This window comes from Lissotriton helveticus, chromosome 9 (genome assembly GCF_964261635.1).
Source record: "Lissotriton helveticus chromosome 9, aLisHel1.1, whole genome shotgun sequence".
Classification (NCBI taxonomy): Eukaryota; Metazoa; Chordata; class Amphibia; order Caudata; family Salamandridae; genus Lissotriton; species Lissotriton helveticus.
In genome coordinates, this window is record NC_136070.1 from 610,140,378 (window position 1) to 610,168,012 (window position 27,635).

At 44.7% G+C, this 27,635-nt stretch overlaps 1 protein-coding gene across 1 annotated transcript in view; it reads right to left on the minus strand.

The window, feature by feature from the left end:
• The window catches only part of SPTBN4 (spectrin beta, non-erythrocytic 4), a 1,415,585-nt gene that overhangs the window by 655,629 nt on the left and 732,321 nt on the right, over positions 1-27,635 (minus strand). The window contains 2 exon segments of the mRNA XM_078660647.1: positions 2,195-2,399; positions 11,849-11,979. Of these exon segments, the coding sequence (XP_078516773.1) occupies positions 2,195-2,399; positions 11,849-11,979 (336 nt within the window).

The window sequence follows — 27,635 nt, forward strand, 5'->3', positions numbered from 1 at the left end:
GCCGAGCATTCGGTGAAACGCGTTGGGCTGGTTCCATGCACTGTTTGTCATGCTGGAAATAAATTGAATATATATATAGATACCCCTCGGTTCCTTTTCACCAGAATTTGTAGCGCTCTCTCGCCGGTTCGTAAATCCCCGCGGCAGAACCACGCCGCATTTAAATCCACAGCCAATTCCCCCAGCTGGGAGAAAAACAGGACGAACTCGAGTTTGTCTTCACTTATGTGCTTTTTTATTTAATCCTCAGAGCATGGAGTTTCTCAAGCAGGCAGGCACAAATCTACGCGTTTCGGGATAGCATATCCCTTGTTCACAATCAATTTGGCGTCAGGCTCTCAGTCTCAATATAGTGAGTCACATTATTACATCATTTCCTGTTTGATGTTATTTTGGCCCTCGGCCTTCTGGATGATGTAGTTTTTTGCAATTTTTTTTATAAATTTTTTTATCCGTCTGCATAGCCTATGTCCTTCTGCTGCAACTGCCCTTTCCAACGCTGTATTGGGTGTTGTGATTGGTGCTGTGGTTACTGAGATTACCCGCCTCAAAGGTTTGGGCTCTCTCTTTATAATATTAGTATGGATATGGATAAAGAAATCTGATTCCGGCTAATACTTGAGTCTGTGTTCCTGTTTTGTGCACCAAGGTACTGGGGAAGTGTGGAGTCGATTATATATATATATATATATATATATATATATATATATATATATATATATATATATATATATATATATATATATATATATATATATATATATATATATATATATATATATATATATATATATATATATATATATATATATATATATATATATATATATATATATATATATATATATATATATCACTTGCACCTACAGCTGGGTCTGTTATCGTCTGTTCCCGTGTTTCCAGGAGATTTGGGATTGCAGAAACCTCTGTGGCGAAATCTTTGGCATATATATATATACATAGCGTGCCACAATTACCCGCAAAGGAAACAACAAAGTGATATCAGCGAAGGCTATAGGGTAGTGGCAGCCACCAGGGACCGACCTTGGACTAAGTCTTCAACACGCTTGAAAATGGTGTGTCAGGGGATTGCGGAAAATCGTTACTGGCTGAAATTGCAGAAATCACCAACCGAAGGGAAATAATTGGAAGGCTGACTTCAGGGACCACAATGCTTCACACAACAGTCCACCGCGGCGCCCACTAGAGGGAAATCACTAAGAGAAGTAAATAAGCAATTACCTGGTTTCTGGATGTACAACCCTCAGATTTCTGTAAGCTCCTCCACTGAAGAAGGCCAAAGGTTTGGCCGAAATGCATTAGGACTATCGGCGCTTGTGAACAATAACAATAAATGTGAAAACTACCGCGATGTGTGCGGCTCAGTCTATCCCCAAAGGAGAGGTTTGTGCAATATATATATATATATAACTATTCATAGGCAATCTGACGGATTATCATTTGTGTCCATACATGTAATATATCACATAATTAGTATAACAAAACACTTCAGGAATAATAGAATAACCATATCCTGGCTAGCTTAACTGATTTATTTGTTTAAATATAGCATTGATTGTATATGTGCAATACAGGACATAATCCAATCATGATCTTAAAAAGAAGCGATAGTGCAGTGCTCAAGTGAAGACAGGGTGTGAAAAATAAGGCAGATCTGGTGGAAAAACAGACATAGGGGCTAATACGTTTAAGGTGACAGATGTTTCAAGAGTCAGGAAGAGGACTTCAACAATAAGCTGCTGCATTCAAGCATTCTGCTAACAGCGTAGATAAGTGGTGCACAGTCCTAAACTTAATGAGTTGACAATGGTTTAGAGCCCACCGGGGTGTTTGTGGAGTCTTTGTCAAGGCTAAGAACCAAAGACACATGCACCATGAAACTTGGGAGGTAAGCAGTAAGACTCGCAAAATTGCTAAGAACTAACAAGAGTGCTGCCCCCAAACTATCAGGTAAAGGGTCAGCGTTAGGAAAATTGTCTACCATTCAACAGATGGAAACAGTAATGCAATCAGCAGGGCACTCTACCTATATTAACTGTGAAAATATAATTAAGACTTCAGGCAGTTCTTTATTTATTTGTTAAGGCTCCCAGATCATCCCTCTCCCTTTCCTAAGGCATCAGGTTTACACGCTTCAATTTCTAGATACAGTAAATGCCTTTTGTGCACTCACCGTGACATGTTCATAGTCCTGTCCGAGCTCCGGTGATCCAGCCACCACCTCCTTCTCAGCGATCCAGTGCTCCAGCTCATCCACCTCACGGTTCAGCTGGAAGAGCCAGTACTGTTGCTCCAGCTTCACCCGTCGTTCCTCCACCAAGTCCTTCAGAGACACGTAGAGCCGGTCAATCTGAGACTGACGTTTACTTATCTGCTCGCTATGCAAGGACACACCCTGGTCAGTGCATTCGACAAGAGAAACCAATGCAGGCTGTTCTTTTCATTCTTTCATAAAACAACTTCATGCAGATGGCAAAAACTACAAACATATTCTATCACTGTATTGTTTTCTGGTTGGAGCTCTGTTATTAATGAAGAATCTCTTCTATTCAAATAGTTTTTGATTGCCTGCATTGCCAGTATTTTATACATTTAATACGTGGATACCTTTTATTTTGGTCACATGAATTTAGTTTTGAAAAGAATCTTGTTTTTTAAGTCACATTTCAGGCTTCGTACAATGTTCATTAATTCTTTTGTGTATTGTTCTATTATGCAAGTGTATATTTCGAAACACAGAGTACTTTCCAACTGGTCTGTCTAGGCACAAACTGTCAGAAGTATGGTATGTAGTATTTATTCTATGTGGCTTGTTAACTTACATTTAGGCCCTCATTTGGAGTATTTCACAATTTCTGACCTGCAGATTACAATCCCAGAAAATGTCTTGGAATGTTGGAATCTTATGCAGATAATCAGAGAGGAACCCTATTTTCTACAGTAATTCCCCATTTTTAGGGGATAATGTGGAATAGTGTAGTAGTACACCACCCTGAAATTCTACCATTCCACAGTATAAGGTGTTTCACATATGGCCTTACAACATGGGAAGTCCTGCAGAACTAAGAATGAAGGCCTAAGACTCAACATACCTCAAACATCTTATTAAATATAAACTATACCTACCTAAAGCAGATTCCAAAGTACACCTAAACATCATCTATTAAAATAGCACATAAACTGTTTTAATCTTCAAATTCAATCATGGAGTTCTATTAATATTTACAAACTATTCAATCTTCAGTTCATCAATCCAACATTAAATACAAGATGAAGTACCCCCCCGCTGTAGATTACAAGGATAAGGTAAATCAACAAGTAGTTTGGTGACTAAAGCCAAAGGCTGAGTTCTTCTATAAGTTCTTAGAACTCTGAGATGACCTGCAATATACTTTTAATGCACTGCAGACACTATTTTAGTCCTAGAAATGCATAGTCACACCACCACCCTTCCCACAAAACCTTGGTGTCTTGCTCATTCATATGAAAGCGATAACATGGTGCAGGCATACAGAATAAAAGCAGAATCTATAGTGTTAAAGTAAACATATCAAAAGGCAGTTAGGAATTTGTTGTAAAAACATATTAGAATCAGTGTAACCTATATCAGGTAACAACCCACGTGTAAATAAAAAGAATGTATATATATATATATATATATATTCAGCTCAGCCTCAGAGATTGTATCCTCCAATCACAATCCAAATAACAGCGCGCTCTCAGTGCGGGGAAACAAAGATTTATTCACCAATTCACTACATTGGTGAATAAATCTTTGTTTCCTCGCACTGAGAGCGCGCTGTTATTTGGATCGTGGTTGGAATTTGATTGTCGGAAGTGGCTCTACCGACGCTTAGCGCGCCACCAAACTACGGGCAGATTTCCTTGGAGGAGCCCCTGTTGCAGTGGGAATATATACATGAACAATAGTTACTTACCTGTAATCTGTGGTTCTCCAGTATTGGTGTCTTTCATAGATTCACATGCCTGAATCATTCCCCGTCGTCGGAGTGGGAGTCCCGCGGTACATAAAAAAAGCAGTAATATGCCATAATTACATTGGAAAAAACACTAATTCCCAACCAGGAAGTATAGTAGCTCAAGCTACCATAGAAAAAACTTCCACCTTCGTGACTATCCCAGTCATTATGTATAGTCTTATGTATAGTCTTGTGCAGCACACACCAAGAGAAAGCACTACTCAAATTGGTCCAGTACTCGGGAGGAGTTATGAAGCTTATGGGAAATAACAGGTCATCAATCAAACCCGTTGGCCCACCCCTTCAGATCTATAGGGCACAGGCAAGGGGGGCTGCCATGTATGGTTGCGAGCTCTGGGGTCATGTTGCTTCTCCAGACCTGGTTAGAGAGGAGAATAAGTTCATCAGGCGGATGGTAGCACTCCCGCCCAGCACGCCCCTCGTTCCATTAAGGCTAGGTCTGGGGTTGTGACCCCTTGGTGAAGAACTGGCACTGCGCCCCTTGGCTTATTGGCGTAGGCTGTGGGCAGTCCCAGAACTGATTAGCTACAGGCAGGGGCTCCAGGAGGTGCTTGCCTTGCCCAATGCAGGGAAAATTAAATGGCTCAAATATATTAAAACTGAGCTGGAGGGTCTTGGCCTACCAACACTCTGGTCTCATCCTTCATCCGCTTGTCCTCTAATCCCCAAAAAGAGATTGGCAAAGGTTTACTACGACAGCAAAATTGCTGCACTCTGTCGTCAGCAAAACCTTGGGACACTCACAGAGACATTTTTACGGATCAAGGATATTTACAGCTTTGAACCAGTCTTGGACAAATTATATCCTGCTTTACTTAGGAAACTATATTTGCAATGGAGACATGGGACCCTTCCACTTCGAGCTCTAACTAGTAAGTGGAGCGAATCAGCAGTCAGCATATGCCCGGCTTGCCGAGTGGTCAATGAATCAGAGCTCCACATTATTTTCTTCTGTGCGGCCTATAACGCAACCCGCAAGAAATGGATTGTCCCTATATGCAGGAATTTGGGGTTTGTAGAGTGTCTGGCCGCGTTTAGAATGCTGAAAACAGACTTATCGGATCACATTGTCTTTGCAGTGGCTAAATATCTAGGTGCAATGTGGTTTCTGAGAAGTCAGTGTCTTAAAGCTGGTCATTGATTTTTACGTAGCAAAATTTTATACCCTGTACTATTGAACATTCCTATGGTCTTAGACGTATTTTGAAATGTTTTAATGTTTTACTGTTTTTATAAATATGAAATGGATACTACTTTCTTTTATGGTGATAAATTGCCGAAATAAAGATAACAATGAATGAAGTATAGTCTAAAGTCCAGCCAATCAGGCGCCAGCACCCACCAGAACCTTTTCCCCAGAGGCTCAGGCTCTCAGATTTTCTCGCAGGAGTGTAGGTAAAACCCTTATAGCCTAAAAGCCTCTGAGGGGAGGTGGGCGGGTTGCATGTGAATCTATGAAAGACACCAATACTGGAGAACCACAGATTACAGGTAAGTAACTATTGTTCTTCTCCAGTATTAGGGGTGTCTTTCATAGATTCACATGCCTGAATCAGAGTAGCTAGCAGTACATATCCTTGCTGGGCAGACACTAATGCAGCCAAGCTTGTCAGCAAGTAACGCATATAACAATGCAAAGTGAAAATACACATATCGTATTAAGCATAACATAATGCAATCATGGATATATGTGTGAACAGAACATAAGAAGCGTTTGACAGCAGAAACAAGGAGGTGGGAAACAGAAGCTTACCTTAGTGAAACAGATTCCGTAGAACAGCTCGACCCACAGAAGTATCAGCCTCGCTGATTGATTCTAGACAGTAATGTCTGGTAAAGGTATGGCGACTAGCCCAAGTAGCCGCTTTGCAGATCTGCTGAAGAGGGACTCCAGCAAATAAGGTCGTAGATGAAGAGACCGCTCTTGTAGAGTGCGCTCTGGGCGCTGACAGTAAAGGTCTCCCAGCCTGTGCATGGCGAAAGGCAATGGCAGCAGAGATCCATCTTGAAATAGTCTGTTTTTAAACTGCCTGCCCCTTACGAATCGCACCGTAGGTAATGAACAACTGGTCAGAAGTGCGTAGAGTAGATGTTCTTTGTAGGTAGAATTTAAGACATCTTTTAATGTCAAGCGAGTGTAACGCTCTTTCCGCAGGTGTTTGCGGGTCTGGAAAGAACGACTTAAGAACAATAGGTTCGTTGAGATGGAAATCCGAAGGTACTTTCGGAATGTATTTTGGATTTGTGCGAAGTATCACAGAGTCACTTGTGAATTGCAGGAAAGGATGGTGCACAGTGAAAGCTTGGATATCACTAACCCTCCTGGAGGATGTTAAAGCCAAGAGCAGTGATACTTTCCACGAAAGGTACTTCAAGTCGGCCTTGTGGATGGGCTTGAATGGGTGACGCATGAGTTGAGCTAGGACCACATTCAGATGCCACGAAGGAGGCAGACGGCATACAGGAGGGAACATTCTAAAGATGCCTCTGAAGAATTGTTGGATAATCCTTGCCGAGTACAGAGAATTGGTCCCATCCTGTCGATATCTGGATATTGCAGCCAGAAACACCTTTAAGGTAGCATGAGACAGACCTGTTCGTGCTAACTGCAGGAAAAAAGGAAGAATTTCCTCAGGTTTTGCTGAAAAAGGGTGAACACCTCTTTACAGTCCTCCGGGATGTTCAGGTGTGCGAACTCACGGTGTTCAGGAGCCAGGCCGCTAATCTCAGAGATGCTGGGTCCGGATGGAAGACTTGTCCTTCCTGAATGCTGAGCAAGTTCGGGATTGGATGTAACTGAATTGGCTTGCACTCTGACAGTAGGAGGAGCTCTGTAAACCAATATTGGCGCGGCCATCTGGACGCAATCAGGATGAGTCGGCAAGGTTCCTTCTTCATCTTCCGCAGAACCTTGGGGACTAGTGGAATCGGTGGGAAAGCGTACGCAAACGTCTGAGACCAATTGATGGAGAACACATTCCCCAGAGAGTTCTTGTGGGGATGCCAGCTTGAGAAGCTTTGGCATTTGCTGTTGGTCCTTGTCGCAAATAGATCTAGGTCTGGCCAACCCCACTGATGAAATATGTGATCCACTGTCTCCTGGTGAAGCTCCCATTTGTGGGTGGTGACCGTTGTTCTGCTGAGCGCGTCCGCGAGGACGTTTTCTGTCCCCGGAACATGCACTGCTTGCAGATTTACATTGTGGTGAAGAGCCCATGTCCATAAATCCTGCGCCTCTTGAGACAGGAGAAGAGATCGTGTTCCTCCCTGCTAGTTGACGTAGTGCATGCTTGTTGTGTTGTCTGTTCGTATCAGCACATTGGCATCCTGAATGATGGCACAAAACGCCTTGAGTGCAAGAAAAATGGCTCTCAGTTCTTAACGGTTGATGTGCCACCGTTTTTGCTGCGCAGTCCATTTGCCGCTGATCGTGAGGCCTTGTAGATGAGCCCCTCAGCCCTCGAGGGACGCATCTGTAGTGATGGTTAGCCTCGGTGCGTCTTGAAGGAACGTGCACCCCTGCCTCAGATGACTCATCTGTGTCCTCCAGAGAAGAGTCTTCTTCATGAGTGGCGTGATTTGAATGAGGTCCTCGAAAGTGCCCGAAACCTGTTGCCACTGTAAGGTCAGTTCATCCTGAAGCGGCCTCATTCGGAGCCGGCAATTTGGAAGTAATGGAATACAAGCCGATGCCATCCCTAGAAAAGACTTGTACAGTCGGACTGAAGCTGACTTTCTTTGCATCAGATCTTGTGCTAGCCGACTTATTTTTATCTGTCTCTCTTTTGAGACGAAAGCTCTGAGTCTTTGAGTGTCTAGAGTCGCTCCTAAGAAAGCCCTTCTTTGAGACGATTGCATTTGGGATTTGCTGAAGTTGATTGTCCGGCCTAGAGACTGAAATAGGTGCGGTGCAGACACTGTTGTAGGTGTTGATGACCGGTTTCGTGAGAACTGGCCTTTATAAGGCAGTCGTCTAGGTAAGGGAAAATTTGTATTCCCTCCAGCCGGAGGTGCGCAGCCACTGGAGCTAAAACTTTCGTAAATACTCTTGGAGCTGACCGTAAACCAAAGGGAAGGAACTTGAATTGGTAGTCCCTGCCAGCCACCCTGAAGCGAAGGAATTTCCTGTGGCGAGGTAGAATGGGGATGTGGAAATATGCATCTTGGAGATCTAAGGTGACCATGCAATCTCCTGCTGCTAGAAGATGTAATTTTCCTGAAGCGACAACATCCGGAATGTCAATTTCTTTAGATATTTGTTCAGAGCGCGAAGATCGAGGATCGGGCACCACTCCCCGTTCTTCTTCTTTACCAGGAAGAACCTGGAGTAAAACCCCATTCCTCTCATCTTCTGTGGAACGCTCTCGATCGCTCCTTTTTGTATCATCACTTTGATTTGGGCAAACAGCTCCCTCAGGTGAGCTGGAGGCTGTCCTTTTGGCGGAACATTTGGAGGGGATTTTTCGAATTCTAGAGCATGGCCCCTGGCCACAATTTCCAGGACCCATTTGTCTGTTGTTATTGACTGCCAGTTGGAGTAAAATTTCGATATTCTTCCGCCAAGTTTTTTGTGAGGGTGGAGAATTGGTGGTGGCAGGTGAAAAGACTCATTGGCGCTTGTCTTTGCCGCGGTAGTTTGTCTTACCCCTGTTTTGGGTGTAGGTTGATCTTTTTTGTCCATAAGACTGGTAGCGCTGTGTCTGATAACGCTGGTTACTTTGTCTGTATGTGGATTGTTGTTGGTATCCACCTCTATTGGAGGACGTCCCTCGTCCTCTTGCTCCTCGAAAGGGCGGCTTGCGGAATTGCAGGGTGCCTAAGGATTTTGCTGTTTCAGTATCCTTTTTAATTGTTTGTAATGCTTCCTCTACTTTGGGACCAAATAAATATTCGCCATCAAATGGCAGGTCTAAAACTCTGTTTTGGACTTCTTGCCTGAAAGAAGTTGAATGTAACCACCCCTGTCTGCGCAGGACAGCAGCTCCTGCTAACTGTCGAAATCCTGTAGATGCGACATCTATAGCTGAATCGATAATCTCTTCAGAGATTCTTTGGCCTTCTTGAAGAATTTGAAGTGCTTCAGCTTTGGATTGCTCAGGGAGAAGATCGATAAATGGTGCGATGTCAGACCACATTTGGCAGTCGTACCGCCCCAAAATGGCCAATGCATTGGCAGCACGAACAGTTGTTGCAGCCATGGTGGAAACACGCTTTCCGATTGAGTCTAGGCGTCTGCCATCCCTGTACGGCGGTGCCGTGACTACAGAGGATGGATTTCTGGCCCTCTTCTGGGGAGCCTAAACAATTACTGAGTCAAGTTTTGGATGTCCGATCAGACATGCAGGCGATTTTTCAGGGGCTTTATACTTTTTATCTATGCGTGGCAAGACCGGAGGAATGGAGGCCGGCGTTGAGATTACCTTAATCCCTTCTTGCCAGATGAAATCAATGATGGGTATTGTTTTTATCTGTCGTCTGGGCTGATCCTTGAAATCATACAAGAAACAGTCTTGCTCCGTCTGTTCCATTTGTATATGAAAACGTTTGGTTGCACGCTCCATTAGTAAGTGAAAACTAGCCACATCCACCGGAGGGGAGGCCGACGTAGTCTGAGGAGATGTTGAAGGAGATTGTACTTGATAGTTCTCCCACTCCGACAAATCATCCACTTCTCCTTCTTCCCTTTGGTCTTCATCCTCCGAAGACTGCGGTGATCCTTCTTGAGTAGGTTGTGATTGTGAAGACGGACGCACCGGAGGAAGCACGGGTGGAGGTGCTTCAGAAGTTGGAGTTGTCGGCCCAGAACCTGCTGACTCTGATGGTGGGAACCTCCTATAGTAATCGTCCAACATATATTGTAAGTTGGATAGCAAAGCCATAGGCACTTGAGCAACCGGGTTATCTTCCACTGGTGTCGATATATGAACAGGAGATTGAGAAGCATCATATTCTTCTTCTTGAAGTTTGATATGCAACTCCGATGGGCTAGTTGCTTGTCCAAATGTATTCTGGACCATCTCATCCTCACTTTCAGTGTCCAAAAGTTGGTCTGGCACTTCAGAAGACACCTTTTTAGGTGAAATACAAAGGGGTGAAAACTGCATTGTTGTTTCACGCATTTGCCCTGATGCTTGTTGTGGTGTTAGAAACACTGTCGACGGAGACCAAACCTGTAGTGCCGTGCATGATGATAATTGCGGCGTCGACGGAGGATTCCCTTCCGATAGTTTTGTCGTCGACGAGGCATCCTTTGTCGATGGTTTCTGTTTCATCGACGGGACACTCTTCGTCGACGGGACACTCTTTGTCGACGGGACAGTATTCGTCGACGGGACACTCTTCGTCGACGGGACACTCTTCGTCGACGGGACACTCTTCGTCGACGATTTCTTTTCCGTCGGCGGTAGAGCCTTCAGAGGAGTCGACGACGAGGCGTCAACGACGGACGTCGACGGAACAGGCTTCACAGAGACAAATACCGTAGTTGGTGACGACATCGACGATGACATAATCATACGAGGTTTAGGTGAGGAAAAAGTTACCGTCGATGTCACTGTAGTCGTCGCTCTCGTCGACGAGGAGGTTGAAGTGGACATCGCCGTTTGAGGAGATGAGGTCTGTGGTAAATTCCTCTCAGATGACTGAGGAATCTTGATGGTGATTCTCTTATGAAGGTCAGAAGTGCTCTCCAAGCCTTTGCCTGTGGGGACAGCCTTGGATGTTGAAGGCTTATCCAGTCCCTTAGTAGGTGGTTGTTTTTCAGTCCCCTTTGCCTTAGGTGATGACATTCCTTCAGGCGCAGGCCTCTTCCTAGAGGCTGCAGTTGAACCAGAGGCAATGCTGCCCACCTCAGATGCAGGATTAGAAGAATCCTTTAGTCTTTTCAACCACAGAAGTAAACGACCCTCTCTATCCCTGAGAGTCTTTTGAGGCATGGTTCTGCAGATCTTACAGTCAGAGGCCTGATGATCTGGGTATAGGCAATAGATACACTTTTTGTGTGGATCTTTCACAAAAAGCCGAAGCTTACCACAACAATCACAGGCTCTGAGGAGAGACTTCTTGGAAGACATCCTTGAAAGTAATTCAAATTGAAGTTAGATTTGAGAAAACTGAGCAGAGCTCAGGGAGACTCCCTATCACACGACGTGCGGTAAAAAATCTGAGAGCCTGAGCCTCTGGGGAAAAGGTTCTGGTGGGTGCTGGCGCCTGATTGGCTGGACTTTAGACTATACATAATGACTGGGATAATCACGAAGGTGGAAGTTTTTTCTATGGTAGCTTGAGCTACTATACTTCCTGGTTGGGAATTAGTGTGTTTTCCAATGTAATTATGGCATATTACTGCTTTTTTTATGTACCGTGGGACTCCCACTCCGACGACGGGGAATGATTCAGGCATGTGAATCTATGAAAGACACCCCTAATACTGGAGAAATATACATTCTTGTTCTCTTTTGTACATTTCAACTGCAATCAAGCCCCAAAGAGGCTTTTTCCTGAAAAATATGATTTTGGAATCTGACTCAGCAATTCAAGAACCAGGTAATGTAAATTACTACACGGATTTTAACTGACCTAAAGCGGGCAGAGCTCGCAAGCCTTTCCTTCCTGCAACGTTTAGGGTATTTGTGGTGCACTTGCGAAAAAATAGTTCCCAATTTATAATGGGAAACGCCACATGTCGCTTTGACCTCCTTGATTAAGGCAAACGAAATTTGGTTATCAAACTTTTGAAATGATTATTCACATTGGACGGTTTTTCTATGCAATTTCAAAGTAAATTTAACTAGAGAAAAGCTATTGCTCCTCTGTGATATAGATACCTGTCAGGATGGCCAAGCTCCAGCAGGGACCGGCACTGCCGAGACAGAGTGGCAATGGTCTCTTCGTAATTCTCAATTGTCTGCTCCAACATTAAGTGCTTCTTCAGCATCTGTAAGGTACCCTGCTCATCCTGCAGCAAAAAAGCACAGGGCAGATGGGTTCAGTAAAGCACACAGTTAACCTGCCTGAGATTAATGGACAGAAATATGAATCAACAGAGAGCATGATAAAATATAGAGTAAATGGTGGCATATTTCGATATTTGTTAATACTAACGACCAGGTAAATGAGAAGGAAGTGAGCTCACAAGGATGGGAGAAAATAAGGCTTTGTAAATGGTGAAAAGCTATTCGTTGGTTGACTCAATGGGGCCTATTCACAAACTGAATTGTATAGTACATACAGTAGTACTACAAAAGCACTAGTCATTTATCCCAAAACGCTATTAACAAACCTATGTGCGTAGGTCTAAGCCTAGCTTTTCTTACATTATCTATGTGGAAATCTCCAGATGACTGTGGAGATCTCTGCACAACTGTGCCTACGTTTTAGTGGTAAATGTGAGAAAATGAAAATCACCAGCTAATAAATGGGAGGTGTTTCAGGATGAGTAAAAAGGAGTTAGGAAAGGGATAGCGAGAGATACACCTATCCATCAAAATGTAAGCCCTTCATGGTCACAAACTGCACTTCTATAGGTACTACAGTCAGAAAGAACATGAAACAGTTGTAAATGGACTCCAGTTCAGAATTGGAGCAATACTATCAATAGAAAATAAAGGGTGTAGGCACTTAAAAGAAAAAACACCAGGAATAATATTCATTTATTTTATTACAACTTGTCAACTTGTAATATATTATATATATTGATTAAGGCAGGTGTGCCGAAGCAAGTAACAGCGTATATTGATTAAAGCGAGAGACGGAATTGCCAACGCTACCCCTGTGTAGGTGTCCGATTCTTGAGGGGGATTCGGAAGTGGTGTTCATATAATATATACATATTATATATATAATATATATATATATATATGTATGTGTGTGTGTGTGAATTTTTTTAATGTTGAAAATGTTAAATATAAATTACGGCTATACTATTACTGTGAGGGATTCGCCCCGACCCAACCCAAGATGGCCGTTGGACTGGACCCGACCGGAAGTGGAGTTGGCGTTCCAGTCATCCGAAAACAAGCAAGCCGAACGACGTCCGGTTTGTGGACACAAATGGCCGAGTATATGGAGCCGAAAGGAGAGGAGCAGGAGCGGGAGACCGACGAGCGAGAGGAGAACAGCGAGGACGCCACGAAGAAGAGTGACCAAGGAGAAGACGCCGACAAGCGGGAGGAGAACAGCGAGGAAGCCACGAGAAAGAGCGACCAAGCAGAAGATGCCGAAAAGATCCCAGAGAACGCGAGCGAGACCGCCCCCCTGAGGGAACCAGAGGAGGCAGGATCTCACGATACCACGGTCACCGGGGACCGTGGCAACAGGCGAGTGACGGGGGAGACTGGGTATTCTTTTAAAGGGTGGTGGACGGGCCGCCTGAGCACCTCACTGCGCCGCTAGCACGATGCTCCCACACTTAGACACTCCACAGTTAGGGACCGGTATATGGTGTGCACAATCCCCTTCCCTGAGTGTACAAAGAAAACACAGAGACCCTGACGCTTGTTTTTTTTTTTTCTTCTTTCCTTTTTCTCCCCCCCCCCCTCCCCCTGGTTCTGGAGGCCGGTCCACATCCTCAACTCCGTGAAAGAAACAAGAGTCATCCTTCATTTTAAAAATTCGAGATTCTCAGGGTGGAGTAGAAACTCAGAGTGAAGGAATTGCTAAGGTATTTCTGGATCATTATGAAAGTATTTACTCCACGGAATACCAGGTGGAGGATATAATGATCCAGGAATATTTTGCTAGTATAGAAATTCCCAAAATCTCCAATTCCCGAAGTAATCAAATCAGGGATGAAATAAGTACTATCGAAATTCACGAGGGTATAAGGGCAACATCGGGAGCAAAGGCTTCCGGACAGGATGGGTTCCCTATCGAATTCTATAAGGTATTTAGTAAGGAACTTGAAGAACCTTTAAAAAATCTATTTAATTACATCAGATTAGGAGGAAAGGTCCCCCCAGAATTCAAAGAATCTACAATGATTAGCTTTGTTAAAAAGGAAAAAAATCCAGAAGATGTGAACTCCTACAGGCCGATCAGCTTACTGAATTCGGATTACAAGTTATTGATGAAAATTTGGGCGCAGAGATTTGTTTTAGCAGCTCAGGAGGTAATCCATCACGATCAGACAGGTTTTATTGCGGGTCGGTATATGGCAGCCAATACAGAATTTCTAATACAGGCTCTAGATTATTTTAATATAAATTCAACAGCTGCGTGTATTTTAATGATTGATGCAGAAAAAGCATTCGATCTAGTTAATTGGTCTGCACTTTTTTTTTCACTGGGTCAATTTGGATTCCCTGCTTCAATTATACAAATGATAAATAATATCTATGAAGGGGCATCAGCCCAGATAATTATTAAAGCTAAACATGCTGGAAAGATTAAAATTAATCGGGGAACAAGGCAAGGATGCCCATTGTCCCCCTTGCTTTTTACTTTTTTTATCGAACCTTTAGTAACAAGAATAAGAAACAACATTGCTATTTTTCCACCCATCGTCGGGATGTCCAAATTAAAATTGTTCGCCGACGATATTATCCTATATTTGGCTCCTGAAAAAGAAAACATCATGAGTCATATGAAGGAGCTTAAGGATTATGAAAAAATAGGGGGGTATAAGGTAAACGAAAAAAAAACGGAAGTTCTTGTTTTAAACACAAGTATAGATTTTCTTCCGATTTATCTTCAGCACCAAGCAGAAAAAAGGGACCCGATTAGATACTTAGGTATTTATGTGACCAGTGATTATGACAAACTCTTTTCCTTGAATTATACTAAAATGAAGATTAAAATAAGGAATCTGCTGGATCGATGGGGTTTGCTCCCACTGTCATTGATTGGTAGAGTGTCACTAATCAAAATGATTGTATTGCCATTGCTCATATTCTTATTTAGCAATATTCCAATTAAAGTTAATACTGTTTTTTTTAATGAACTCGAAACTATGATGCGAGGTTTTATTTGGAATAAAAAAGCTTCAAGAGTCAAACTTTCAGTAGTTCAACTGGCGATTGATCAAGGTGGTTTGGCTCTCCCCCATTTTAAGACATATTATGATGCAGCCTTTTTCGATATTGTGGCAGGACTATTAAGGATTAGGCAGACAAGAGATAATTTTTTCCTGGAAAAAATGATACAGGAAGCAGGTTCTCAAATTCCTATCTTTTTAAAAACCGCTAAGCTCCCCAAGAAATCTAGATATAAGACACTAAAAGTGTATACAGCAAGATTACTGCTCCTTTTTAAAAAACATGGCTCTAACGGCTCCAATTATTTGAGTTTGTCTGAATGTGCCAAAATGGGTCTTAAGATATCTTTGAATCATCTGAAAGATTGGGAATTTTCCGGGTTTAGGGAATTAAGACATTTATCTGTAAAAAATAATTAGCTGGCAAGAGATCTTAAATAGAATGAAGAATTCCAGGCGACTTATGTTTTTAGAGTATTTACAAATGGTTTATTTTATTAGAAGAGAGATAGGTGGCCTGTTCATCTCTCCCTCTGCGTCGATAACAGCTTTGTACGGGGATAAAAATAAAGGCATAGGATTTTGGTATAAAAAGCTCTATTTTGCCAGCTCTTCTCCTATAATTGAGAGACATCTAGAGAAAATAAGCCTCTCGACACAATGTTTTCTTACAGATAAGGATTGGGAGCTATTATGTCACCTGGGTAATAAAGCACTCCGGGCGGCCAATTACAAAAGAATGTCTTTTTTATCACGTTGGCTCGCGTATTACACCCCGGAGGCCCTGGAGAGAATGTTCCCAGAAGTTGTGAACAAGTGTTTTAGATGTAAAGCCATGGGACAGGGAGGATGGTGTCATATCTTCTTTTCCTGTCCGAAGTTGGACTCTTTTTGGAAGGAGATATTCGTAGATATGGAGCTGGCAACTGGGAAAGTACTACTGCCGGAGGCAGAGGTGGCCTTGTTTGGCATATGCAAAGAGAGGAGCAGGTTTGATAAAACAGAAGAAGTATTCATTTTCATTTCTTGTGTAGTTGCACGGTCTTTAATCCTTCAGAACTGGAAATCCGGGGTGATTCCATCACATCTGCAATGGTTCAACAAAATGAGTAGAACATGTAATTTTGAAAGAGCTTATGCAGGTAGGGTAGGAGCCATTGCAAGATTTGAAAGAAATTGGAAATATTTTGAGAATTTGGAATTGCTGAAAGGAGGATGATAAGGAGGGAGAGGGGAATGTGATTTTTTTTTTTTGTGTATTATTGCTGCTTTATAATAATAAGCTGTGGTTGCACTTTATTGCACTAACGCACTTTAAAAATTGCACTTTATTGGATTATATCTCCTTTGGGAGTAGCACTTTATTGCAGTTTTTGCACTTTGTAGCAGTGATACGGTTCACTAAAAATGGTTTTTGCAAGTTTTTATAATGGACCCTTTCTCTTTTAATCCTGTCTTTTTAATCTAGTTTTATCTCTTGTAAACTGTCTGGAAATTATCTGATTGTTGAGAAATCTTGATGTGAATAATGTCTTTGTTATTTAATTCTGTACCAATGATTTTATTTTATGAATTCCTACCGCCTTGTTCAATAAAAAAAAAAAAAAAAGAGAAGACGCCGACAAGCGGGAGGAGAACAGCGAGGACGCCACGAGAAAGAGCGACCAAGCAGAAGATGCCGAAAAGATCGCAGAGAACGCGAGCGAGACCGCCCCCCTGAGGGAACCAGAGGAGGCAGGATCTCACGATACCACGGTCACCGGGGACCGTGGCAACAGGCGAGTGACGGGGGAGACTGGGTATTCTTTTAAAGGGTGGTGGACGGGCCGCCTGAGCACCTCACTGCGCCGCTAGCATGATGCTCCCACACTTAGACACTCCACAGTTAGGGACCGGTATATGGTGTGCACAATCCCCTTCCCTGAGTGTACAAAGAAAACACAGAGACCCTGACGCTTGTTTTTTTTTCTTCTTTCCTTTTTCTCACCCCCCCCCCCCCCCCCCCCCCCCCCTGGTTCTGGAGGCCGGTCCACATCCTCAACTCCGTGAAGCCAAGCCCAACCCGAAGAAGGGACCAGGAGTCAAGACCTTGTTTGGGACACCTGTTTCTTTTGCACCTGACTTCCCATGTGGTAAATGGGCTATTAGTTTACTTTCTTTAATTTAAAGGAACCTGATGCAGTGACTATACCACTGAACCCTTCGTACTTGTTTGAAGGTTGTTATATTGTTCATGGGCCAACCAGAGCACGTGAAACCAAAAAGAAGCAATAAAGCTGGTAAACCCTACCCACAGACTCGCTCATATCTCCATTTACCTAGGGACCGGGACGAAATCCCCGACAATTACATTATAAAATAATTGAATAACCTTTTTCTATTTAAAAATATATGTAACTCATTTAAAAGAAATACATTAAGTTCAATAATTCTATGCATAACATTTTGTAACTTAAAAAAATATATAAACACTTCAAGTGTTTTCTTTCAATGAACAAGTTACTTACCTTCTGTAACGCATTATCTAGTAGAGACAATATCTAGCTGCAGATTCTTCCACCTTAGCATTTCCCAGGCATCAGGCTGCATCCGGAAACTTTTGCATGAGCAGTACCCCTTGTGCGCACCGTCGGGTGGCTCAATGCGGCTCTGCGTGACGCTGTTGGCATCATAAGCGCTGGTTCTGACTTTGCGGTCATCTATATAAGCGCTACCCAGGCGCGCAGACATCAGTACGTTTCACTTTTCCACACCAGAAGCGCAGATCCATAAAGTGACTGACGTAAGTGTGTGCCAAATCTAGGGCCCTGAAAAAAGGAGTAACCCTAGCCCTAATGAATAGGTCCACAGAGCGGGGAGGCATGGGTGGGTCTGTAAGGAATCAGCAGCTAGATATTGTCTCTACCAGATAATGCGTTACAGAAGGTAAGTAACTTGTACAGCAGACAGAGACTTCTAGCTGCAGATTCCTTACCTTAAAATAGATACCCAAGCAATACTCTTGTAGCGGACCGGACTGTCCAGGAAGTATTGGTTGGCAAACATGTGCAGAGACACCCACACTGCCTGGTAGAAGTCCAGGACAGGTACACCCCATGCCAACGCCATGGTCGCAGCCTTGCCTGTGGTGGAATGGGCTCTTAATCCCTCAGGGGGCTGCTTCTTAGCAAGGGCGTAGCAGATCTTTATGCAGAAAATGACCCAGCGAGAAATGGTCCTTTTCTGCACTGCCCGACCTTTCTTAGCTCCCACGTACCCCAACAAAAAGTTGGTCATCAACCGGAACTCTTTTGTCTGGTCACGGTAGAACGACAGTGCTCTTTTTTGGGTCCAAATGATAGAGAAACTCCTCTTCCTTAGAGGGATGCGGGGGAGGAAAAAAGGTGGGCAGCATGATAGTTTGACTCAGATGGAATGGGGTCACCACTTTAGGAAGAAATTAAGTACCACTTTATCTATGAAAGTCATCATGTAGGGGGGCTTACATGATAATGCCTGCTATTCACTCACCCTCTGAGCAGATGTTATTGCCAGAAGAAAGGCTTTGTTGATAGTGAGCACCCGGAGGGGATGATTAGCCAATGGTTCAAAAGGAGTGCACAAGAGAAATGTGAGGACCAAATTAAGGTCCCACTGAGACATGAAAGGGCGTGGGTGAAAATAAGTGACCCACTCCTTTCAAGAACCTTTTTACAAATGGAGATTTGAACAGTGAAGGTTGGCCTGGCAGCCACAAAAAAGCGGGTAGAGCAGAAAGATAACCCTTAAGAGTATCCAAAGCAGAGCCCTGCCGGGCAAGAATGAAAAGAAGAACAGTAGAAAGAGAAGCAGAAAGAGGGTCAATAGACCATTCTGTACAATATTATACAAACATTTACCAATGGCAGGCAGGCGTATACTGTCTTAGTGGAGGGACGCCTGGCCATCAAAATAACGTTGCGTATTTTGAGAGGAAGTTGAAAATCCATCAACTGCTGCCACTCAAGCTCTACTCATGGAGGCGGAGAATTGACAGCTACAGGTGGTGAACCCTCCCCTGCTGCTGCGACAGAAGATTCACCCGAAGTGGTAGCCTGATTGTAGGATCGGTGCTCATTTTCAGAAGCTCTAGATACCAGACTCTCCTTGCCCAGTCTGGAGCCACAAGAATGACTTGAGTCCGGTCATTCTTGATCTTCATCAGTACTCTGGGCAGAAGTGGTATGGGTGGAAAGGCGTACAACATGCCTGAGCTCCACTCACGACGAAAAGCGTTTTTGAGAGATAGCATCCTTAGAAACTCCAGCGCGCAAAACTGCTGACATCGCGAGTTCTCTTCGGAGGCAAACAAATCTAACCAAGGTTCTCCCCACTGCTGAAAGAGGACTTGCACCACCTCTGACTGGAGATGCCATTTGTTATCCGCTAGGCATCGACAGCTGAATTTGTCCGCCCTGGCGTTCAGAGAACCTGCCAGGTGTTGAACCACCAGGGTTATGCCCTGCTGTTCCAGCCATGTCCATAGACGCAAGGCCTCTTGACAAAGGGTCCACGACTCTACCCCGCCCCGTTTGTTGCAGTACCACATGGCGGTGGTGTTGTCCATGAACACTTGCACTAACCTCCGGTTGACAGAGGAAAGAAATGCTTTATTGACAACCAGATTGCACGAAGATCCAGCAAAAGATGTAGATCTCCGGCTTCGCTCGTCATGAGCCCCACCCACGGGGGGAGAGCTGGCGCTCGCCCCGTGGGTGCCCGATCTAATCCTTTTTTATGGGGAAGGCAGGGGAAGCCCTTCCCCTGCCTCCCCCCGCCCCCCCTCCCCGCCCGCATCATCAATGGCTCGCGCGCTGACGTCATTGGAGGTTCCCTTTCTCCTCCGATGCGCAAGGAAGCCATTTGCTTCCTGTGCGTCGGAGGAGAAACAAGGTAAGTTTGGTGGCTGGGGCAGGGGGATTGCAACTAAAGAGGCATCGGGGTAAAGGAAAGGGTTTTCCTTTCCCTCGATGCCTCTTTTGAGCATTCCTGCTGCACGATCGTGCGATCGTGCAGCAGGAATGCCCACTAGACACCAGGGATTTTTTGGGGGGGGGGGGAAATTGGCAGTTTCTTTGTTCGGGGAGCGGCCCTTTGGGCAAGGGTCGCTCCCCCTTTTGAGGGCAATTTCTTCCGCTTTGTTGGCCACCCGGGGGGGGGGGTGGCAGAAATTCGTAATTTTAAATTGAATTCACCATAAAGGGGCAGTGAACAGGGGAGTGGCCCCTTGGGCAAGGGTCACTTTCATTTTGGGGGGACATTTTGCCTAGTCCTAATGTTTTTTTGGGTTTTGGGGAGCGACCCCTTGGTCAAGGGTCGCTCTCCCTTTTGAGGGCAATTTCTTTGGCTTTGTCTGCCCCCCCGGGGGGGGGGGTAGAATTTTATTCAATTTTATAGATTCGTCACACTGGGGCAATGAGCAGGGGAGTGGCCCCTTGGGCAAGGGTCACTCGCCTTTTGGGGGCCATTTTGCGTAGCCCTAATATATTTTTTTGTTCTGGGGGCAATTTCTTTGGCTTTTTGTGCCCCCCGGGGGGCAGTATTTCATTAATTTTTCTAAACTCATCGCACTGGGGCAATGAGCAGGGGAGTGGCCCCTTGGGCAAGGGCCATTTTGCATGGCCCTAATGTTTTTTTTTGTTTTGGGGAGCAACCCCTTGGACATGGGTCGCTCTCCTTTTGGGGGCAAGTTGGTAGCCATTTTTTGAAATTAGTTTGGATGTGCTGGTGAGTGGCCCCTTCTGCAAGGGTCACTTCCCTTGGGGGCCATTTTAGGTAGCCCACAATGTTTTTTTTTTGTGTAGGGGTGCGACCACCTAAGACACGGGTCACTCCCCTCTTGTGGGCAATCAGGATTAACCCTGGGCGTAGTGGGCGTAGTGGGGCTTCGCGAAGCTGCGCGAAGTGCGCAAAAAACTACGCCCACCCACGCACTTTGCGTAGCCCCACTACGCGCCACCCGCCTCCCTCCCGCCCTCCCTAAATGCTTAAATGACATTATAAATTAATTATAAAACCACTTACCTTGAGGGAGCCCCGGGGACGCGGCGGACAAGGTAAGTGGTTTTATAATTCATTTATAATGTCATTTAAGCATTTAGGGAGGGCGGGAGGGAGGCGGGCAACTTCGCTACGCCCACGAAGTGGGCATAGTGTTGCCTGCTTCGCCTACTTTGCAAAGGGCGAAGTAGGCAACACTACGCCCACTTCGTGGGCGTAGCGAAGTTGCCCGCCCAGGGTTAATCAGGATGGCAAACTTTTTTTAAATTTTAGGATGTGCTGGGGAGTGGCCCCTTGGGCAAGGGTCACTCCCCTTGGGGGCCATTTTAGGAAGCCCACATTTTTTGTTTTGGGTAGCGACCCCTTAGGTAAGGGTTGCTTCCTTTTGGGGGCCATCCTTTTTGCTTTGTTTGGCGCCCTTTGGGGGTGGGCAGATTAATATTTTAAAAAATGTATTTGACACACTGTGCCAATTGAGTAAATTTAGTGGGGAGTAGCCCCTTGGGCGATGGTCACTACCCTTTTTAGGTGCATATATTTTTCCATGCCATTTTGGTGTGCCCATGATGTTAGGTTTTAGTTGGTGTAGCTCACACCAGCACCCCAGGTCAGACATGGCCATATGCAAATTAGTCTGACCCTATGCCTCATGGGAACAGTCCAGAGCGAACTGCCAAGCCATATCTTCCCGGGCCTGGAAATACCCATAATGGGACCTGTTACTGGCTAATCAGCCGTTATCAGACAGGTTTGCTTGAGTCCAGTGGCAAAGTGAGCAAGGGATCCACGTCTGCCAACTTAGGGCAATCAAAGCGCACAGGGTCAGTCTGATTTTCATATGGCCATGTCTGAACTGGGGTGGTGAAGTGAGCTAAACAATGATGATGGATTAAACAGAGATCAGTTGACTGGGGGTGTGTGTTAGATTTGCTCAAGCGCTCCGTCCATCATCCCCTTTGGTATCACCTTGAAGGGCAGTTCTGCTTTTTTTTGTAGGACTACTAGGGCACCAGGGTTTATTTTTATGTTGGGGATCCGCCCCTTGGACATGGGTCGTTCCCCTTTATGGGAGGATGATTGTGGCCTTTTCTGCCCTCGTTGAGTGGCAGAGTAGCAGTATGTGTTTAGTCCCATCTGTCCCCAAGGGGGGCAGAAGCCACTAGACACCAGAGTTTTTTAAATTTTTGTTTTGGTGGGGGTGGCCTCACGGGCAAGGGTTGCTCCCCTTTTGATTTTATACTGTTAGGCCCACCTACCCCTTAGCTTGGTAGGTGGACTGGTGCATTTTTTGAATATGTGATTCTAATGTTTTTTTCTTCTTTTTAAATCTAGTGTAAAGCTTTTGCTTCCTGTTTGCGGTTTCGACAGTGGTTGTTCTGCAGTTTTGTGTAGTTGCATTTTTTAGGTAAGAAAAATATTTTTGTTGTATGTACTCTAATTGAGTAATATTGCAATGTATGAATTTGTTTTGTAAGTGGTATCATAGTGGCATTTAGTTACTGTTTTGAGCATGAAAATCTTTGTGATGTGTTTTGCATTGTCTTATGTGTATTTTTGTTTTCTCTTTCTTTTTTAGTGGGATATTGTTGGTCCATACTGTGTCTGTGCAGAATACGTGGTGGTGAGTTTAGCTGCTTCTGGCAAGTGAGTGGTTTTGTTTTGCAGTGTATAGGTATTTTTGATAAAGGTGAATTTTGTTCATTGCTTATTTTACATAGTGATTGTTGTTGTTGACTTGTGTGACAAGTTACTTTTATTAGTAATCATTATGGCTAGCCGTAGAATGACAGCTCAGCAGGTGGTTGGTATGCTTCTTGAGTCTTCCTCTGAGCCGGATTATGACACTGACAGTGCGTCTGAGGGAGAGGAGGGAGGGGAAGATTCTGGTAGTGAGTTTTCTATCCACATGGAATCATCGGAGGATGAAGGTACTCTGAGTGCAGATGAAGGGCCTGTTTTAGGGGAGTACACTGCTGTGCCGATGGTGCAAGAGGCATCTGGATTGCAGCCTGAGGCTGCTAGTCTTCCTACTGGAAGTGTTGGACTCTGGGTTGATCCTAACATGGTGCAGCCGGTGTTGCCTGCCTTTAGAGGTGTTGCAGGGTGTAGAGTGGATTGTGAAAACGTTTTGCCTATACAGTATTTTCAGTTATTTATGGATGATGTGTTTTTGGGGGAGATTGTTGAGCAGACTAATTTGTATGCTGAACAGTTTTTGAGGGTCAACAGAGACAAACTTAGGCCCTACTCTAGAGCTACCCGGTGGACTCCCACAAATCTGGAAGAGCTGAAGAAGCTTTTGGGTTTGACTTTATTGATGGGTTTGGTAAGGAAGCCGAACCTGGCTTCATATTGGTCTACCAGTGCCTTGATGGCAACAGCCATATTTCCAGCTGTTATGACTCGTGATCGGTATTTACTTTTGCTACGCATGTTGCATTTTGTGGATAATTCTTTGGCGTTGCCACGTAGTCACCCTGACTGTGACCGTCTTTTTAAGATTCGGCCTGTTCTTGATCACTTTGTTGATCGATTTTCAGAGATTTACATTCCAGGGAAAGAAATATCTATTGATGAGTCTTTGGTTTTGTTCAAGGGTCGTTTGTTTTTTAGGCAGTACATCCCTAGCAAGAGGGCACGCTTTGGAATGAAACTGTATATGTTGTCTGAGAGTAAGACAGGGTATGTTTTTAATTTTCGTGTGTACACTGGTAGAGAAAATTGTGTGGGATCTTGCTAGAAGACTGTTCAACAGAGGCCACCATTTGTACCTTGATAACTTCTACACTGCTGTGCAATTGTTTAAGGAATTGTTTAAAGTGGACACTTTTGCATGTGGCACAATCCGCTCTAACCGCAAAAGTTTTTCGAAGGAGCTTGTTTGCAAGAAACTTCAGAGGGGTCAGTGCAGTTCCTTACGTTGTGAAGAACTACTAGCTGTGAAAATTGTGGACAGGAGGGATGTATACATGCTGACTACCATCCATGATGAGAGTACTTCACCTGTGGCAGTTTGGGGTCAGGTTGCTGAAGTGCACAAACCTGTGTGCATTCTGGACTACAATAAGCACATGGGTGGTGTTGACAGAGTAGATCAGAGGTTGGAACCTTACACTGCTATTCGGAAGGCTTATGTTTGGTATAAGAAGTTGGCCATCCATCTTTTCAACTTAGCAACTTTCAATGCTTTTATTGTGTTCAAGGAGTGTTCTCCTGCGTCCAAGTTGACATTCCTTCAGTTTCAGCACTCTGTGATATCTAGCCTTGTTGTTGTGGAGCAAGTAAGTGTTCCTAGATTTGGAGTGGTGGAGGATGTGGCTCGATTGAAAGATCACCACTTTCCTGATTACATTCCTCCCACATCTACAAAAGACTTTCCCACTAAGAGATGTAGAGTCTGTTGGCAAAGAGGTTTGCGGAAGGAGACTCGTCTTTACTGCCCAGGGTGTCCTTCTAACCCTGGGCTGTGTGTGCCTGCTTGTTATAGAGCTTACCACACACAAAATATTTTTTGGGAGTATCCATGAGTGGTAAAATGTACTGCCTGGTCTGTGTTTTTTTAAATTTGTATTCTGTTTTAAGGTTGGAATTTGTGCAATGTATTTAGTTACAGATTTTGTGTTACTAGCTTGTTATCTATTTGCAATTTGTTTGTGTTTGTTTTGTTTAAAAAAATTCAAAATGTGATGGCGGTGTGCGTAGGCTGGCGCTTGGCTGGTGGTGTGGGTGGAGTGGCCCTTGGCTTGAGGTGTGCGTGGAGTGGTGCTTGGCTGGCGGTGTGCGTGGAGTGGCGCTTGGCTGGCAGTGTGCGTGGAGTGGCGCTTGGCTGGTGGTGTGCGTGGAGTGGCGCTTGGCTGGCGGTGTGCGTGGAGCGGCGCTTGGCTGGCGGCGTGCGTGGAGTGGCGCTTGGCTGGCGGTGTGCGTGGAGTGGCGCTTGGCTGGCAGTGTGCGTGGAGTGGCGCTTGGCTGGCGGTGTGCGTGGAGTGGCGCTTGGCTGGTGGTGTGCGTGGAGTGGCGCTTGGCTGGAGGTGTGCGTGGAGTGGCATTGGTTGGCGGTGTGCATGGCCTGGTGTGTTGGTCACGACACACACTGCTAGTTGAGCGACACTCCACGCAGTCCATCATTTTGTGTAGTTGCTGTGTCAGGAATGTGGGCGTGTGAAAGTGATGGGCCCTTGAATGGCACTGTCTGCTGGTGTGAGTGTTGTAATGTGATGGGCCCGCGGTTGGCGCTGTGAATGTTTTGTATGTGTCACACGTATGAAAGGTGTATGAATGGCCTGTAAAGAGGTTGGTGCCTTGACGTGGCTTTACAGCTCACGAGCTGTGAGTCAGTGGTTCAGTTTCTCATACTTTCAATTATTCGCAGTGCATTTCATTTTTGTGAAATAACTTGCAAATACAATTGTATATACTGAATCATCACTCACCCTCGTGCCGAATCCAACCAGTATGTGTGTGTGCCTGCGGATTAGATGGCTGTGCAGTAATATTTGTCTTTTTTCTCTTTCTGAAGCAGGGTGTACCTTGTCCCTTTTTGTGAATCTTGTAATGTGTTGCTTTTCCTTCCGGATGGTGTGAATGGTCTGGTGTTTATCAGGTATGAAAGGTGCGTGAATGGCCTGTAAAACAGTTGGCGCCTTGTCGTGGCTTTACAGCTCACGAGTTGCGAGTCACCGGTTTGGTTTTTATGCATTTATTTATTGACAGAGCATTTCATTTCTGTGAAATATCTTGTTAATAAAATTGTATGTACTGAACCATCACACACCCTCGTGCTAAATCCAACCAGTATGTGTGTGTGTTTGAGGAATAGATAGCTGTGCTGGAATGTTTGACTTTTGAGTAACTCTGTTAAGGTGTACATTACAGCTATAAATAACTTACTAAATGTAGATATTATTGTTAAACCATGGGAGTATATGGTCATGTCTCTCTTGTGAATTCTAAGTTTTTTTTTATCCACAATGTCCTGCAAACTTGAAAATGTCTGTCACAATTTCCATACAATATTGTACCAAGAATCTCACGCTGTACAACTGAAAACATAATTAAGTCAAAACAATTTGGTTTTGCAAGGGAGGTCACCTTGGTTTTTGGTCCTGTGCTCGGCGGCCATCTAGGGAAACCTATCCAACTTACACATTTCTGAAAACTAGACACCTGGGGGCTTCCAAGGAGGTATGGCTTGCATTGATCCCCCAACGTTCCCTTACCTAGAATCCCTTGCAAACCTCAATTTTTGATGAAACAATCTGTTTTTTCACACATTTTTGTGTTAGAAAGCGTGGCATCACTGGGCTCACACAAATTTCCTACCACCCAGCGTTCCCCTAGGTCTCCCGATAAAAATGGTGCCTCACTTGTGAGGGAGGCCCAAGTACCCGCGACAGGCAAGGGCCCAAAACGTAGTGAGGCGACTTCAAAATTGCCTATGTTAAAACCACCTACTTTTGCATGGGGGTCACCTGGGTTTTTGGCCCCGTGCTCGACGGCCATCTAGGGAAACTGACTGAACCCACACATTTCTGAAAAGTAGACACCCGGGGGCTTCCAAGGAGGTATGGCTTGCGTGGATCCCCCAATGTTCCCTTACCCAGAATCCCCTGCAAACATCAATTTTAGCTGAAAAAATCAGTTTTTTCACACATTTTTGTGTGGGAAAGCGTGGCATCACTGGGCTCTCACAAATTTCCTCCCACCCAGCGTTCCCCCAGGTCTCCCGATAAAAATGGTACCTCACTTGCGTGGGTGGCTCAAGGACCCGCAACAGGCCAGGGCCCAAAACCTAATGAGGCAAGATCAAAATAACCCATCACAAACCAGCCTGGTTTTGCAACGGGGTTCCCATAAATTTTTGGCCCGGGGCTCGCCAGCCATCTAGGAAAACCTACCTAACCCACACATTTCTGGAAACTAGACACCTGGGGAAGTCCAGCGAGGTATGGCTTGCGTGGGTCCCTCATCATTCTCCTACCCAGAATGCACTGCAAACCTTAAATTTTGCTAAACAATTCACTTTTTTCTCACATTTCTGTGTGGTAAAGTTGTGGAATCCGGGTGGATCCTCAAATTTCCTCCCAGCCAGCAATCCCCCAGGTCTCCTGATAAAAATGGTACCTCACTTGCGTGGGTAGGCATAGTGGCTGCAATATGAAAAGGCCCAAATCGTACGGTGGAGACTTTAAAATTACCTATAGCAAAACTACCTGTTTTTTTTGGGGGGGGGGGCACCTGAGTTTTTTTGCCCCGGGCTCGGTGGCCATCTTGGGCAACTACCAAACCCAAACATTTCTGAAAACTAGACACCCGGGGGAGTCCAGCGAGGTATGGCATGCGTGGGTCCCCAAACGTTTTCCTACCCAGAATTCCCTGCAAACCTCAAATGGATGGGATCTGCATGCCGGCACAAATGTCCTACCACCCAGCGTTCCCCTTGTTCTCCCGAGTAAAATGATACCTCACTTGTGTGGGTGGGCCAAAGGCCTGTGACTAGGATGACCCCAAAACAGTGGTATTTACAACAAAGCACCGAGAATTCTAAACGCTACATTTTTTTAAAAAATACATTTTTAGCCAGTTCTGCTTTGGACACCCACAAAAGTGAGGTATCATTTTACACG